General features: G+C 33.2%; 2 protein-coding genes across 3 annotated transcripts; one reads left to right on the forward strand and one right to left on the reverse strand.

Annotated features, from left to right (window-relative positions):
- The first annotated feature begins 7,071 nt into the window (after positions 1-7,071).
- On the forward strand, positions 7,072-12,683 carry LOC105431936 (galactoside alpha-(1,2)-fucosyltransferase 2). The gene is made up of 3 exons (XM_011646459.2): positions 7,072-7,491; positions 9,161-9,908; positions 10,069-12,683. The coding sequence occupies exons 2-3, from the start codon at positions 9,436-9,438 to the stop codon at positions 10,607-10,609; spliced, it is 1,014 nt and encodes a 337-aa protein (XP_011644761.1). The 5' UTR covers positions 7,072-7,491; positions 9,161-9,435; the 3' UTR covers positions 10,610-12,683.
- Positions 12,258-15,744, reverse strand: Gas8 (Growth arrest specific protein 8). 2 transcript variants are annotated; one of them, XM_011646458.3, is made up of 8 exons: positions 15,067-15,744; positions 14,623-14,840; positions 14,298-14,559; positions 13,941-14,201; positions 13,688-13,855; positions 13,532-13,618; positions 13,230-13,439; positions 12,258-13,161 (listed from the first exon to the last, which is right to left on the reverse strand). In XM_011646458.3, exons 1-8 carry the CDS (start codon positions 15,067-15,069, stop codon positions 12,946-12,948), a joined length of 1,425 nt encoding a protein of 474 aa, XP_011644760.2. In that variant the 5' UTR covers positions 15,070-15,744; the 3' UTR covers positions 12,258-12,945. The 2 variants fall into 2 exon arrangements, with proteins under 2 accessions (XP_011644760.2, XP_088935844.1); XM_089079718.1 differs by having other exon boundaries at positions 14,298-14,840.
- Between the last annotated feature and the right edge of the window lie 89 nt (positions 15,745-15,833).

Genomic DNA, 15,833 nt, shown 5'->3' on the forward strand with positions numbered 1-15,833 from the left:
GTGAGAACAATTAATTTACTGTATTTTTAAATTTAGGAAATTATTCCAAAAAAAAAAAATTATAAGAATATCTATACAAAATGTAAAATATAAAATCGAAAATCTCTTTTTAATCAATCAAAAATATGTTTTTCGCTTCATGCGATTTTACCTCGATACTACTATCTATAGTTTATTTTCGCTCTATGCGAGCGAAGTCAGTCATCTTGGTCGCGATCGAGATGGAAACAGTTTAATACTTTTTAATGGTTTTTCATTTGCAACGCCATTGTTGCGTGTCGCGGGCGCAGCATCGGATAAATGAATTACTTATAGGCCACGGCGCTCACAAGTGCGCAATTGGGTGTATAACAATTGAGCGTACGCATTGGCGTACAACAATAGACCGTAAGTGTATGGGATAATTTGATTATGCTTCATGAAACATATGTTGTAAAACTGATTGATTCAAAAAAAAATAATATGAGTCATCGAAAATTTGTCACTACTGTGGTATCAATTTCCTAAAATTTTATTAAACGCCATTAAAGATGTCTTAAAATGCAATATTTTATTAAATAATCAAATTAGCCGTATTCCGTTGCGCGAGAAATCAATAGTTTACTAATATATAAATATATTTGGAAATGAATAAATATTGACGCTTTTTCTTTCCTTCCCTCTTTCTTTCCAAAATATATATGTTGTTCTTATGACCTATTTAGGATCTTGATTTTAACAAGAATTTCTTTAGATTTTAAAAATTAAAATCGTTAAAAGTTTGTTAAAAAAAACAACGACTTACATGTAAAATAAAGAAATAGACGTATTATGTTAATGCACTTCTTTACTTTTACTTTCACAACGTATATCAATGCGGACATTTATTGGATCTGCTTCGAAGTATCGAAATGGACATGACAAAGTCAATATAAAGGATCTTTGAAACAGATTTAAAGAGACGAATGCATCTCTCATGTAAAATTGTTTGCTAAATCACATCATATCTCGTGTGCAAAGCGCAAAGTGCAGTGTCTGTCCGCTATATCGTCCGCACTCTTAGCCGTCCGAGATCAAATATCGTTTGCCTTGATTTTCAACGACGACCGAAATGCAATTTTCGCGCAAACTCCGGCACGGATCTGAACTCCGCGCAAACGACGAGGCGTCGATGTAAACTAGGACTAATCAGAAACCGGGTTTGGAAGTGATCGAATTTGATGACGCTCGGTAGGTTTTGAGAATGAACAAAAATAAAATCACTACGGATATCTCACGAATTAAATATAAATCAGAACATATAATGAAAAAATTCTGAAAAAATATAGATTATTCTAGATCACATTTAAAAGTGATACAAAAAATTTTGCGGTGGTTTAGAACGATTGGTTTAGAATCTGGATTAAATATAAAGTAGAAATTAAAACACATTAATTAAAATTAAAAAGTAATGACAAAAATCTCAATTTTTTTATATAAGTATTTAAGTATTCAAAATAATTTATGTAAAGTTTCGATGAAAATTGCGATGCAGAAATTAGAAATCAAATTTTTATTAACAGTACAAGCGAAAGAAGTGGTGATACAAGTTAAAAAATTAAATTAAATTTTTATTTACAAAATAGTTAATCTTTGCATCGCAATGAAACTTTACATAAATGATTTTGAATACTTAAGGCTCTTGAGTAATCCACCGCAGTCATATTGGAATCGTGACGTGACATTATAGGCGAGAAATGACATAGTAAAATTTATTGCACTAATTTTGCAAATAAAGAAATATTTGATTAAAATAACACCTGATATGGCTTTAAGACACTTGTGAAAATGGGCGGCTGCTATCCTTTCTCTTTATGATAGTCAATAAATAGCTCTAAAAAACACGTGAAATGAAGCCTGTTCAGGCAGAAAACATACGATTTGCTGTTAAAAGAAGTGGAAAAAATGTTTTTACATGTGATATTCAAAGATAATTTTAGATGCCGCCCATTTTTACGAATCTGGTAAGTACAAAACAAGTCACATTTGCACGATTAAAAACATAATAACGAAAATAGTTGCAATAAAAAATTTCGTTGTCCTCACGTCATTTATATAAAGATAAATAAGGACAAGGATAAGATAAACAAGGATGAATGAGCTTCTATTTTTTCACCGCGACGGTACCGTCAATGCGGAGTTCTTAGCTGAGTACTCAGGAGCCTTAAAATACATATATAGAAAAATTGAGATTTTCGACATTATTTTTTAATTACATTTCCATTAGAGCATATTTCTACTTATTTAAATAACTTTTTATTCAGGTTTTAAACCTCTGGTAAATCATTTTGTACTATTTTTAAATGCGATTTAGAATAATCTATAATCTATATTTTTCATTGTAAATATAAAAATTAATGATACATTCTTAAGTACCAAACTATTTCAAACTGTATTTTAATTATGAAACTACAGGAATATTTAAAATGAGTATAATTTTATTGATAAAAATTTACATAAATACAATATAAATGTACGTTACGAAAATATCATGTCACATTTTGCACAAGTGTCCTTATTAAAAATAATAGGAAACTTAAAGATAATAGAAATCGATTAAATATATAATATATTAATTACGACCATTATATATTAACATTAAATATTACTACATTCTAAGATATTATAATGTATTGTGATAAAACCATTATAGAAAAATCTTCGAACTAAAGATGCATTCGCAGGAAACAAGCATGAAGCCTTGTCGGCTAAAGCGAGAAGAGCGGGAAAGAAGGAAAATGAAAAGACTACGGTGAGATAAAGGGAGTGATGGTAGCACGATATCGAATGTCGGATTGCCGCCGTCGGTTGCGGAAAAAGGAGCTCCAAAAGGGATATGGTGAAATTGCGGAAGAATTGCGATGCACATACCTATAAAAGACGGCCTGTCAATAGCATGGACCCGCTGCCGCCGCACTGTACGCGATTTCAATCGGTATCTTCTTTCCTTTCTCTCCTCTTCCTTCTCTAAAGCGATACGTGGCGCATAGGCAAGGCACCGTGGCCGTACGTATGCATGTCACCAAAGTGTGCTTGCATCTGCGCAAGCACAGGGGCGGATTTCTGTGTGAAAGCTAATGAGATCGGTAAGCAAGGAAATTGAGACAGTATAATTTCGGAGAGAGTAGGGTTTCTGATTACATCGACACCCAAAGGAAAGATGGTACCGTCAATCTTTATTGCGAAAAATAAACGTAATCGTGATTTCTGTACTTGCTTATGTAGCATCGCAAAGTCTGAAGAAGATGGAAAGGAAAGAAGAAGACTTAATAATAAACAACTATGAAAATTTTTTCCTACTCGGAAAGTTTCTCTTTCGTCAGTTACAAACTTCGACTTTATTCTCAGAAATCGAAATTCGTACAATTTTATTAAATTCAAGTTACAAACAAAAAGAAATGTTATAATTCAAATACTTCTTTTTACGTTATATTTTGAAAATTCATGCAACACATGTTTCTGCAAAAAATTAATGGACTTTCCCGATTTATCTATGATCAAGTTTATTTGTAAGAGATCGTGTCTTTTCTTGCAATAATCAATTCAATTATTAGTTCCCAAGAAGTCAGCAACTTGTCTCTGCGCAAGAGCATGCGGGTATACCTCACGGGACGTGTATTCATCCCGATATAAAAACTTGTCCGAGAAATTTCCCATCGCGGCTCATTCCGCTGCGTCTTATTTCGTGGTCGAAGGGATTTCGTAGGAGTCGAAAACTTGGCCGCGACCAATGCAATTGACAGGTACGAAAGAGAAAAATCGAGACTTCGTCGAAAAATCGTGAAGAATCTGTGAAGCATCATGTAATGCGACAAAAAAAGAACGCAAAAATATTACTTAAATTTACGTGACGAAAATGTTGATGATTGATAATGAAAATCAGGAATAATAAGCACTTTGCGAAATTACAAATTCTTAATCTTCACTAGTCTTCTCAATTCTAGTAGCAGTAATGCTGATAATTTACGAAATTATAAATAAAAATATGGCTATATTTAATTATGTATGCAATTGTTCCGCAAGCAAATCTGCCTTGCACTTCTATACATAACAACAATAGATGAATAAAATCAAATTTAGAAAGTTGTCCAAAAAATGATGTTTTGATGAATAATACTTCGAATTAAAATTAATTGATTGATTAAAAGTATAAGTGTATTCAAGTATAAGTGTAATCATTACAAGAAAAATACATTTTACCTAAGACTCCCTGCACACTGTGCTTGTCTGTAGACAAGCATGTTGTCTACAGAAGCAAGTTTTCGTATAACAATAATATTCGAATATAATTACGAGCTAACCAAGAAATCCTCTGGGGCATTGAAACGATAGAAGAAAGTACACTCACAGAAAATATTTCTGGATTTAATACTATTACTCTTCAAACTAGTATAAAATAGGCTCGATATAAGGCTAATCATATTTATAAAAAACAGAATATTTTAATTTTAATTGGAATATTCTTAAATCTAGAATAAAATGATCTTGATGCTACAATAAATAGTAGCATAATATTACACCAAATACTAGCGCTAGTATCGGGCATTATATCGGGCGATGATTTATTCTATACGCAAGAATAAACAAGCTTAAATTTATATGTATTATTCTGATTCAAGATAATTCAAGATAAAATGTCAATCATTTAATTCAAGGCAAAAGAATAGAAATTATTAATTTAATCTTAAAATGGTTTTAGTTTTATTGCATGAGATAACGGTAAGATTAAATGCATCAAGAATAGTTTTCGTCTCATTACTAGAAATCCTTTTTTGAGAGAGTATGTATCATGTAACCTTTTTATTTTATTCATATTATGCTTCGAAAAATCGTCGAATAATATTATTACAGCTCTGATATTATTCTTATTTTGAAAATTGTGAAAGTATTTTTCTATACAAGAATCTTTATCGATATAAAATTACATTTCAAAAAATAAAGACACCATAAAACTGTTATAAATCTCATAATAGTTTTCAAAATTTTTATATCTTAAATCATATCATATAGACGAACGTAAACAAACACAAATGAACAATTTATTTTCAATCAATAACTATTTAAACATTTAAAATAAATTATTCGTTTTTACTTTGATCACGCTCGTTTTCTTCAATTGATTTTCTCTGAAATGGATTTTATTTAAAAATAACCATAATATGTTTCATCGAATGTAATAATTAGAAAAAGTAATCTAGGATTCATATATACAACAATAATGACAACAATAGTACAAAACAATTTATATATTATTAAAAATTATATTGTAAAGTTAATAAGAATAATTAATAAAATCAAAAAAATTATTTATTATTCTGACAATATCACAATAATCTTATGTATATAAGAGTAATGATGATAACAATGAATAATGTACGAGTAAAAGCATTTATTAAGCTTTTAAAGTATGATTTTTTTAACTTCGAAACATTTTTTATTCCGAAATTTCTCTTCGCAAATGAGAAATTATTTGATTTATTCTGTACAAATTTCGAGATTACAATTCTTGGAGAGAACAAATCCACATTAAACAAAAACGTACCCAACCAAAAAGTATTGGAAAAGGAAAACGGCAACAAGAGGAAAGAAAAAACAAAGATATTATTATAATTTGATTTCGTGGCTTATTTCGACAATGAACTTTCAACAAGCTTGCAATAACAAGGGCGTGAAAAAACGCCGCGAATGATCTGACTCATTTCTTTTCGAAAGGTAAAATAGGAGTCGACAAACGAAATTACATGAGGAATTCAAGTTCCGCAAACTCAGCCTCGGAATTACAAACGGATTTGGAGAAGAGAAGATGTAAAATATTCTTAAAGAATATGCGTTATCTCGCGCGGCTGTTTTTGCTTAACCCTTAACCGGGGGCGCCTCCCGACCGAACATTAGTGGGCGCGCGCGGCACTAAGTGCCGCATCACAAATTTATTATTAATAATTGGATAAATAATTGGCTAAATAATCGTTATAAAAATAATCGTTATAAAAAGTAAAATATATTTATAATAAAATATAGTATTAAAATTTAACTATAACATTAAAATTTTGTGTCTACTTTCTTATAAAAAAAGACCTGCATTTTCAATGATTTTTCAGAAAAATGAATTTTGCGGCAGATAAAAAGCACTCAGTGCCGCGACGCGCCCGGTTAAGGATTAACACAATGATAAAGGCATTCAGTGACAATCAACGGTAAAATTTTTGAGATTTAAAGCACGTTTCTCGATCATTTTGATCTTTTACATGTAGCGGAAAGAGCGCGCGCTTTTTGAACTTGAATAGATCAAATGATATAGTCGGATTCGTTCATACCATTTATCGTCCCTTTTCCGTCATTATCGATCATGGATTAGTCATGATTCTTCACATTAGTTTATCCGAGCATTACGCATCGGTCACGAATATTTGTTGCAGTAAAATTTTTGATCGGATACAGAAATATTAAACATTCACCAATTTCATTATTTTTGAACACTATCATCTATCGACTATTTATTTATTATCCTTTTATATCACGAATGCCGCATCGTACATCCGCAAATCTTTCTCTGAAATTGGAAAAAAATTGTTATGCTTCAATAAATCGTGACATGTTATTTACTATTTTACTCTCTTATATATGGATAGAAGCGATATCTTTTTATCTTACAGATTTCACAAAAGATATATGAGATTGAAATATTCGTGACCGATGCGTAATGCTCGGATAAACTAATGTGAAGAATCATGACTAATCCATGATCGATAATGACGGAAAAGGGACGATAAATGGTATGAACGAATCCGACTATATCATTTGATCTATTCAAGTTCAAAAAGCGCGCGCTCTTTCCGCTATATGTAAAAGATCAAAATGATCGAGAAACGTGCTTTAAATCTCAATTAGTCAGACAAATAATTTTTTATTCAACTAATAAACAATTGCTGATATTATCGATAACATCTCCGGTACCGCTCGTGGAAGGCGCGAATTACCGACGGATAACAGTTGGTAGAGGGCGGCCTGGGAAAAAGCGCCAATGGGAAATTAAAAATCCATACCACCCATATCCATACTACTCCGTCGTCCGGCGCCGGCTGTGAGGTGGTTGACGTCACCCCGCGAGAAAACATCCCCGGATAACGGCTCGTGCCTAAGTCGGACAGCGCTGTCTGAGACTGTCTCGGACGTCGCCGTCGTTGCGTCGCAACGCAGGAGAAGTGCGCAAGGCGATCGACGGTGAATCGAGCGTCATCACCCTGAAGGGGTTGTTGCGAGACAAGAGCGAGAACGGTCAACGGTGTTGCACGCTCGTGGCATGAGATGTAAGGCGTAAGGCGTGACGACACCCATCGACGGTGGAGACGAGGACGGCTGAATTACCGCGGCCGGGGTGCAACAAGCGTCCGCGCCGGGCAAACATGAGCGAGCCGAGTCCGCGGCTGGTTGCGAGGCTCGACGAAGCGAATCGCACCGAGTTCGCCAAAATGGGTGAGTAGGGGACTTCTCGTTCGTAAAGGGCTTGGCACGACATCTCGTGCTTTATACGGTTCCAATAACACCGGGAGGGCGAAAGTTAAAAAAAAAAAAATAAGGAGAAATAGGGGTAAATACTGGGCGTCCGCTGGCAGAAGAAGACCGGAGAAGGCCTATCGTTAGACGTTATCGTCTATAATTATTGTGCTTACGACTCTCGTGTTATTTTTGATCGCGGTGCAAATACAAAAAAGGCAAGTCGAGGATGGTGATGTTGATGCTTGCAACTGTCCGATTTTTATTTTCCGTTGCAAAATTGGGGAAGATAATAATGCTATTGAACATAATGAATGTAGTGTGATTTCTCGAAAACCCTTGTTAAGCTTCTTCAGACCCTTTCTCTCTTTAGGATTGATCTCGACGAGCTGCATGCGCCGCGTCGAACAATAATGGTTTTGAGGAGAATGTGTGTCATGCATCCGACTCTCATCTTTGCGACGCAATAACTTTGCATCACTACGTATATACACAAGACAGATTTGTGGATTTGTAAAATTGTGAGGACAGATAACGAGGACGCGACGTTACTTAGTAATTTTCCAAAATGTTTCAAAATCGCCTATAGAATCTCGAGAGGAAGCACGTGTATAAATAATAAAGTATAATTTTTGACGCGTGCAACGAAATACGCAACTTACGTGCAATCTTTTTCTCTAACTGCCCTAACAATTGCCGCAACTGCAGAAAATTGTTTATGATACATCGTTTCGTAACGCTAGCGTTTACGTTTACGTTTAAAGCTCTAAATTTTAAACTTTTCTCATACTGAGATAGAAAGGTCACGTCGTTAAAGATGACAGCACGATACGTGCTATTTTTCAAAACCGACGGTAAATTAAATGCCACCTACCCTCTCACTCACCGAGAGATGAGAATGCTCTGTGAAGCGCGAGCATCATAATAAGGAGTTTCACATCTCTCGCGTATTCTCTCATCCACCATATCCACCATCTTTAGCCTCCCCAATATTAATTACGCTCTTATTAACAACGTTCGGATATAGCTGCAACTTGTTGGAAGAGAATCAAGTTATTGCATGCTTTGTATTGAAAATCACACTCGACGAAATTATATTAACGGTTAAATATGATTTATTTTACGAGTATTATTTTACGAGTTGGCTGGTATAATTTATATTTACGCCGCTTACATAGGATTTCGGCTTTACGTAGTAATTGTGTGTTAGCCATGTCCTTTTTTAGGATTTTCCAGAGTCGAGTATAAGATGTGTGATTAAATAGAAAAGTATTTCTTTCGGATCTAATACAGGATTTTTAAAACTACATATAATTAATATTTCTGAATATATAAACTAACTGTTTCACATCATTTTTTTTTAATAAAAAAGATTGAAATATAATGAACTTGCATTCATTATATTATTGACAGCAAATCTCGATAATTTTCTATCCTTATAGAAATTTTGTTCTATTTTATACGTTAAATTATTGTTTCAATTTTTAAGATAACAGCACATAATATTTAAAATAGTATATAATAAAGATCCAATATTACCTTAAACGATACACTTTGATATTCTTGAGATTATCATTCAAATATCAAGCAATGCCTAAGCGATATTGTATGTTCATTGTTCATTAATCACTTATTTATTGTTGTCAAGATGTACGTCGGAAAGCAAAGGACATGGCACATCTGTAGATATGAAATGCCGGAGAAGCGAGCAGCCGATCAGTAGAGGCAGAGCAAGAAGCAAGAAGCAGAGCAAAGTAGTGAAGAAAAGATAGAGAGTGAGCACGTAGAGTGAGAGAGAGAGAGAGAGAGAGAGAGAGAGAGAGAGACAAAGAAGGGGAAAAGAAAGTTAAATAAACGATAGAGAAAAAAAGAAAAGGGTACCCTATCGCTAAAAATTTTCGTGGCGTAAAGCTAGTCGAGAGAATGAGTCACGCTCAACAGCATGTGCTTGCGAGCGCGATAGTCCTCGCATTGTTCGTGGTATTCGGCATCCACGTCTTCCTGTTTCCCATGTACACATCGACCCCGCCGGCGCGCCACATGAAAATCTCCGCTTACGAGCAGGCACTCTGTCGCACAAGCTTGAAGAATAATGTCCGTATACCGGTGTCGGAATTGCGTTACAATCCCTGTCCCAAGTACGGCATAGTCTCGGCAGTACAGGGCGGTAGGCTTGGCAACCAGATCTGGGAATACGCGTCTGTGTGGGCGACCGCTCGGAGAACCGGCTTGGAGCCGTTCATGCCGCGCTGCATCCTCAAGACCCTGGAGGAGTACTTTGAGAATCTCAGTATCCCGCCGCTCAGCTATATCGGCAGATGTACTCTTGATGTCGGCCAGATAGTCAATTCACTTGGTCAGTGGAATAGCACGGAGCAGAACATTATTATACCCAGGTTAGATCATCATCATTGGAGATTTTGCGACAGAAATAAATGCAACTAGAAAATAAAATGCGATAAATAAAATAGGTTTTACAAAATAGGTTCTCTTATTTTTTTATAATCTTTTAACATAGATATTTAAATGAAACGGAAATATCGAATTTCTTCTCAGACATGCGGCTTATTGGTCTTTGATATTGGTTTGGCCTGACGATGTACGGCGGGAGTTTACGTTTAAACCGAGTCTAAGAATCTACGCGGAAAAGGTGTTGAAACGTGTGGCGGAAAAATTCAATCTGTCCTCGCCGACTTATGTCAGCGTACATGTGCGCAGAACCGATTACGTGGATTATCTTTGGCAAAAGTTGAAGACACGACCGGCGCCGGTAAGTTACTACCTGTCGGCGATGAATTACTTCGCCGGCAAGTACAGCAATGTGATCTTCGTAGTAACGAGTGATAATATCGCCTGGTGCAAGTATAACTTGTGCAATAAGCGTCATCGAATCAGCTTCGTATCGGAAAACGACGGTAAAGGCCCGGGGAAAGATCTGGCGGTTTTGTCTGCGTGCAATCATAGTATAATAGATTATGGTACTTACGGTTCTTTCGGAGCTATTTTGGCCGCTGGCGAGACCGTAGTTTACAATGTAACAACATACTTTTCTACATTAATTGCTGACGTTCTACCAAACTGGAAAATAATGAGTTGAACGAGATCAAATCAAATGTCTCGAACATAAAGCTAAGAGAATGCATTTATGTTACATCGGTGTTACACGCGTGTTTTTCTTTTCTTTTTCTTTTCTTCCTCTCTCTCTCTCTCTCTCTCTCTCTCTCTCTCTCTCTCTCTCTCTCTCTCTCTTCTTTTTTTCTTTTTTTATGTGATCTTTTCGAAAAGCGATAAATTATTCTTGGAAACTTTTAATTAATTTATAAGGAAAAAGTTTTCAAGAACACTTACGATTCTTTTTGAATACTAACAAAGTACAAAATTTGCGATTCAATATTTATGTTAATTTACACAACTTTTATCAAATCGCAGACCAAGTGTATACAAGTTACACAGCAAGTAATCACATTGCATATTTGCTATCTATGCAAGAATAGTAATTTTGAACTACTTGAAAGTGTATCTTGCCTTTCTTCTACTTAGATAATACACATATATACTCATATATATATATATATATATATATATATATATATATATATATATATTTTTTTTTTCTTTTTATTTATCATACAAATTGCATAAACATTTCGCTAGTAATAAAATTAAATGAAGGTATGTTGCTACATCACATTAAATTTTATATGCATAAATGCATCCAGTTGTTTAATGACATTGAGCCATGTATTATGCTCGTATTTAAATTTAGTATGCGTACACAAATTAGAAATCGATGCATCTGTAAGTATAGCGAACAGATCTTTCAAGGAACTCGAGGGAAAAGTTATGGAACAATGGAACAATGGACCACTAATATCTAAAATTAAAATAGATGCTTATTTTTTCTACGACTCTGATACACTATTGACACGGCCGTAAAAATTTAATAAAGAAAAAAAAAAGTATAGGATTCGTTCCAGATAAGGTGATAGATGAACTAAATGAGCCTAATTCAAAAAGAAAGAGAAAGCAAAAGAAAAAAACATGCAGACGGTACAGATGAATTCTAAATTTTGCAGTGATCACAATTATATCCGAGCTAATCTCTCTTAGTCGTTTCACGTGATTTTTTTCGAAATCTGGATTTTTTATATATTATTTCATAATTTGTGTAGTTTTCTATAATGTAGCCTAGTATTGTGAAGTTTCAAGTTAATTGTGTTTACACGGTTCATATCGTAGCAAGCGTATAATATACATTTCACAGACATGAAACAATATTGACAAAACGATTTGCAAGTCTTATAATGTACAATGATTTCAACTGTGATTCTATTTCTTATTGTGCCAAAATTCTTAATATACACATAAACGTGTGTGTGTGTGTGTGTGTGTGTGTGCGCGCGCGCGCGCGCGCGCGCGCGCGTGCGTGCGTGCGTGCGTGCGTGCGTGCGTGCGTGCGTGCGTGCGTGCGTGCGTGCGTGCGTGCGTGCGTGCATGTGTAATGAATAATATGTATATAAAAATACACATATACACACACATCTATATATGTATTATAAAATTATATCTATACAAAGCGTTGTATAATATTTACAAATCTGTGAGCAAATGATAAATTATTTCTTCACTTAACCATTAAGTATAAAAAAGTATTATATAAAAGTATTATAAAAAAGAAAAGTTTACAGACTATTACTCTTATTGTGCGAGGAAAAGATAGGGAAATATTTTACATAAAGCCAGTGTTTGAAATCTATTAACCATGTGACCTGATGTATTTAACTTATTATTTTACAAGTTAGACTAGTCAGTGTCTAGTATATTATATATCTTAATAGTCATATATGAATGTATCCTCAATGTATTTGTGCCTGCTAGTTGTTAAGTATCTGACATGATACAGGAACGCGAAGAAAAATTATGTAATTAATAATAAAATCATGATAACTATGTATGAGTCATATGCAATATCAAATTTTTATCAATACTAATTTGACGAAAAGCAAAAGCATAAATATGTTGAATAATTAATGAGACTATGCAACTTCCAGGCACCAATACGATCTACTCTGTATATTCTCTGTGATAATTTTGTGTAATTTTTGAGAACGTATTGCGTAAACTGAAATGTATTCGTTTTACAAAATAAAAATACTCTGTGTCAAAATTAATTTTACGTATTAATCATATTCAAAGATTACGTTTCAGCTTTTTCAGAGCATCGTTTGTTAGGAAATATGAGTAAGTAGATTAAACGTACATATTTTGAATATTCTGTACACTACTTGTAGCATATGTCAGGCTTAATAAAAACTTATCTCTTTCATTTAAATATGTAAAAATAGTGATAAAACAAGTATAACTTGACATAATTTTCTAAGAAAAGACAAAATTTCTATAAATGCATTAGATATAAATATTTTATGAAATATATTAATGACTTGCAGTAATGAGACCAATTGGATCTAAACCCAGTTTCGCACAAGTTTTCTTCATTCTCAATGGATGAAATTTAAATTCAGTCTTGGGAATTCCGTATTCTTGCAATTTACTCTCATAAGCTGCTAACAAATCATCGTGCGCTTTACATACTTTCGCCAATTCATATTGTAAATCTTGTATTGCAGTATTTTTTCTATTCAGCATATCCTACGAAAAAATATTACATTAATGTTCTATACCTAATTGGCATGATCATAATAAGATTTAATGCCTACCTCTAATTTTTTATTCATACTAACCACCGCTGTAGGATCCAATTGAGCAGTAGCTAACACTTCGCTGATCTGCGCTTCACGTTGCTCCAGTAAATCTGACAACTTCTCTAATTTTTTTTCTAAAAGCACATTCTTTAAACCAGTTTTCTGTTGCAATTCAAATATAGCCGAAACAAATCTAGAATGTAACTCGTCTCTTTCGGATTGACACTAAATAAGAAAAAAACAAATTAGAAAAGTACATCGAAAGTATCTCGAAGTTGTTATATGTTAATATATAATTCTAATATATAATATCTCACTTTTTCAAAACGCATTTCGAGTACTTCATTTTCCCATTTAAAATTTTCTAGATCTTTCACTGCTACAGATAATCTCCGTTTTGTATTCTGTAATAATCATAGTTACGTTTCAGTTTTTAACAAAATCGTAATTAAAGATATATTTTAGATACCGACAATTAAACATTGTTTGTCTTTTTCGTAATTTGCAAGTTGACGATTAAGTTCGGCAGTCGTTTCTTGCGATGCTTTCATATCAGCCGAATATTTTTTATTCTCCGCTGTCAATTCACGTACTTGTTTTTTCATACGTTCCTCATTGCTTCTCATTACTTCCATTTGTTCCTGTTAAAACATTTGTTTTATATTAATTTAAAATTCTACGATTTTATTTTATTCGATAATTGTGAGATATAATGGCGGAATTCACCTTCATACTCTTAATTAATGATAAGTTATTCAGAGTGATATCATTGTAATAATTTTTCATTTCATTAAACGAATTTTCGTGATTCTTTATCAGACTCGCGATTTGTGCGTTTTTTCTTTCTTCTACTTCAGTTATCTCCATGCGATGCTTTAATATTAGAGACTCATATTGACTGGTTAGTTTTTGTTCGTACTTTTGCTCCAATTCTATCGCTTCAGACTCGAATTTTTTCATCATATTGTTCATTTCCTCCGAATTTTGCTGTATTTGTAGATTTAAAAGTTTGTTTTTTAAGTTACAAGTTAATAAAAATATACATAGCGATTATAGCAAATTATTGTATCTTGTATATCTTACTAGTTTCAGTGCACGGATTTCATTCATGTGTGCGAATTCTTGTTCTTTCTGCGTTTTCTTGAGCTCTGTTTTATCTTTAATGAGTTCATTTTCTTGCGTAACATGGTCGTCTTGTGCAAGTTTAAGAGCAACCAAGTGCTCGGCCTTGGTCTCAGATAAATTAGTTTGATGTTCGTACATTAAATGTTTCACTTTTTGCTTGTATAATTTAAGTTCAGCCTCATGTTTCTCTGTCAATTCCTCTTTTTCACGTTCTTTATTTCTGTAGAATTTACAAACACATTTAATATATATTGCAAATGAATAATTATTATCGGTAAAGCACCTGATTGTAGCGCGTGCTTCATCTAGTTGATGTCTCGTAATTTCCCAAAATGTTCGCAATTTGTCTCTCTCTAGTTGAAAAAAATTTCTTTCCTCTCGCTCACGTTCCATCTCTTCCAGTATTTTATGAGCATATATCTCCAATTGTTCCCTATTCATTTTTGTTGTATCAACTCCATCGACAATGTCTGTTGCTTTGCCTTTCACTTTTTTAGGACCCTTATCAATTTTAAATAATTAACACAGTTAAGAGATGTCAATTTATAAAAGATGGAAGAAGGAACAGAAGAAATATAATTACATACATGAAATTATATAATAAAAAAACTTGTAATAAGAAAAAAGTATTGATAAAATATTAACAATATTCATGAAAATATTGATAATTATTATAAAACAAAGTTTTATATGAAGCATTGCCAATAATTAAACTCAGTAAACTTACCATCGTTTTATTATTGTCAGGCTTAAAAAGATTTATAGATTAGAACTAATCTCTTCAAAGATTATTGCAAAATGTAACGCACGAGTATAATAATGATAATAATATGATTAGAAAACTTATAGTATCATATCAGCTGACCATGTACAAATCTAGGCTAGCTTTACTAGCTTGACATTTAGAGTGGAGTTGTTTTGTAAGAACGTTGCTAAGTAACTGCGATGTATATTCTTATCTCTTATATATGCAACTTTCGTATAATTTTAAATGCAATTTTCAAATATGAAATATGCTAAGATATATACAGGGTATCCGCTAATAATTGTATCATCTCTCGTGGGCGAGTAAAGCGAATTATATTGAAATAGAAAAATATGAATAGAAAAGTCTTATATCATTTTACGATTTTTGCAATAATTAGAATTATTAATTTATACAGATTCGCGAACGAGCAAACATTCGCCTAAAGAAATAATCCAGCACGTTTACAGTTGTTAGGTGTGTGATAAAATGCTTGAATGTGATCTAGATAGAATATCCATTTATAAATGATATGATAAAATTTATAATTATTGCAAAAATCGTAAAATAGTACAGAACTTTTTCATTTAATGTAACCCGCTTTTTTTACTCATGAGAGGTAATACTATTATCGGACATTCTGTTGTGTGCGTGTATGTATATATATATATATATATATATATATATATATATATATATATATATATATTATAATATACTGTAGATGACATTATTAAAAGTAACGTATT

The sequence above is a fragment of the Pogonomyrmex barbatus genome, unplaced genomic scaffold, assembly GCF_055798465.1.
Source record: "Pogonomyrmex barbatus isolate J1 unplaced genomic scaffold, ASM5579846v1 scaffold1, whole genome shotgun sequence".
NCBI classification, from domain to species: domain Eukaryota; kingdom Metazoa; phylum Arthropoda; class Insecta; order Hymenoptera; family Formicidae; genus Pogonomyrmex; species Pogonomyrmex barbatus.

What these genes read in the sequence shown, in the direction of transcription:
- LOC105431936 (XM_011646459.2), top strand. Translation starts at nt 9,436, where the DNA reads ATGAGTCACGCTCAACAGCATGTGCTTGCGAGCGCGATAGTCCTCGCA. An exon ending in CAGAACATTATTATACCCAG is followed by an intron (nt 9,909 to 10,068) that starts GTTAGATCATCA and finishes ATTTCTTCTCAG; the next exon opens with ACATGCGGCTTATTGGTCTT.
- Gas8 (XM_089079718.1), bottom strand. An exon ending in TCGAAATGCGTTTTGAAAAA is followed by an intron (nt 13,440 to 13,531) that starts GTGAGATATTAT and finishes TTTCTTATTTAG; the next exon opens with TGTCAATCCGAAAGAGACGA. An exon ending in GTATGAATAAAAAATTAGAG is followed by an intron (nt 13,162 to 13,229) that starts GTAGGCATTAAA and finishes ATTTTTTCGTAG; the next exon opens with GATATGCTGAATAGAAAAAA.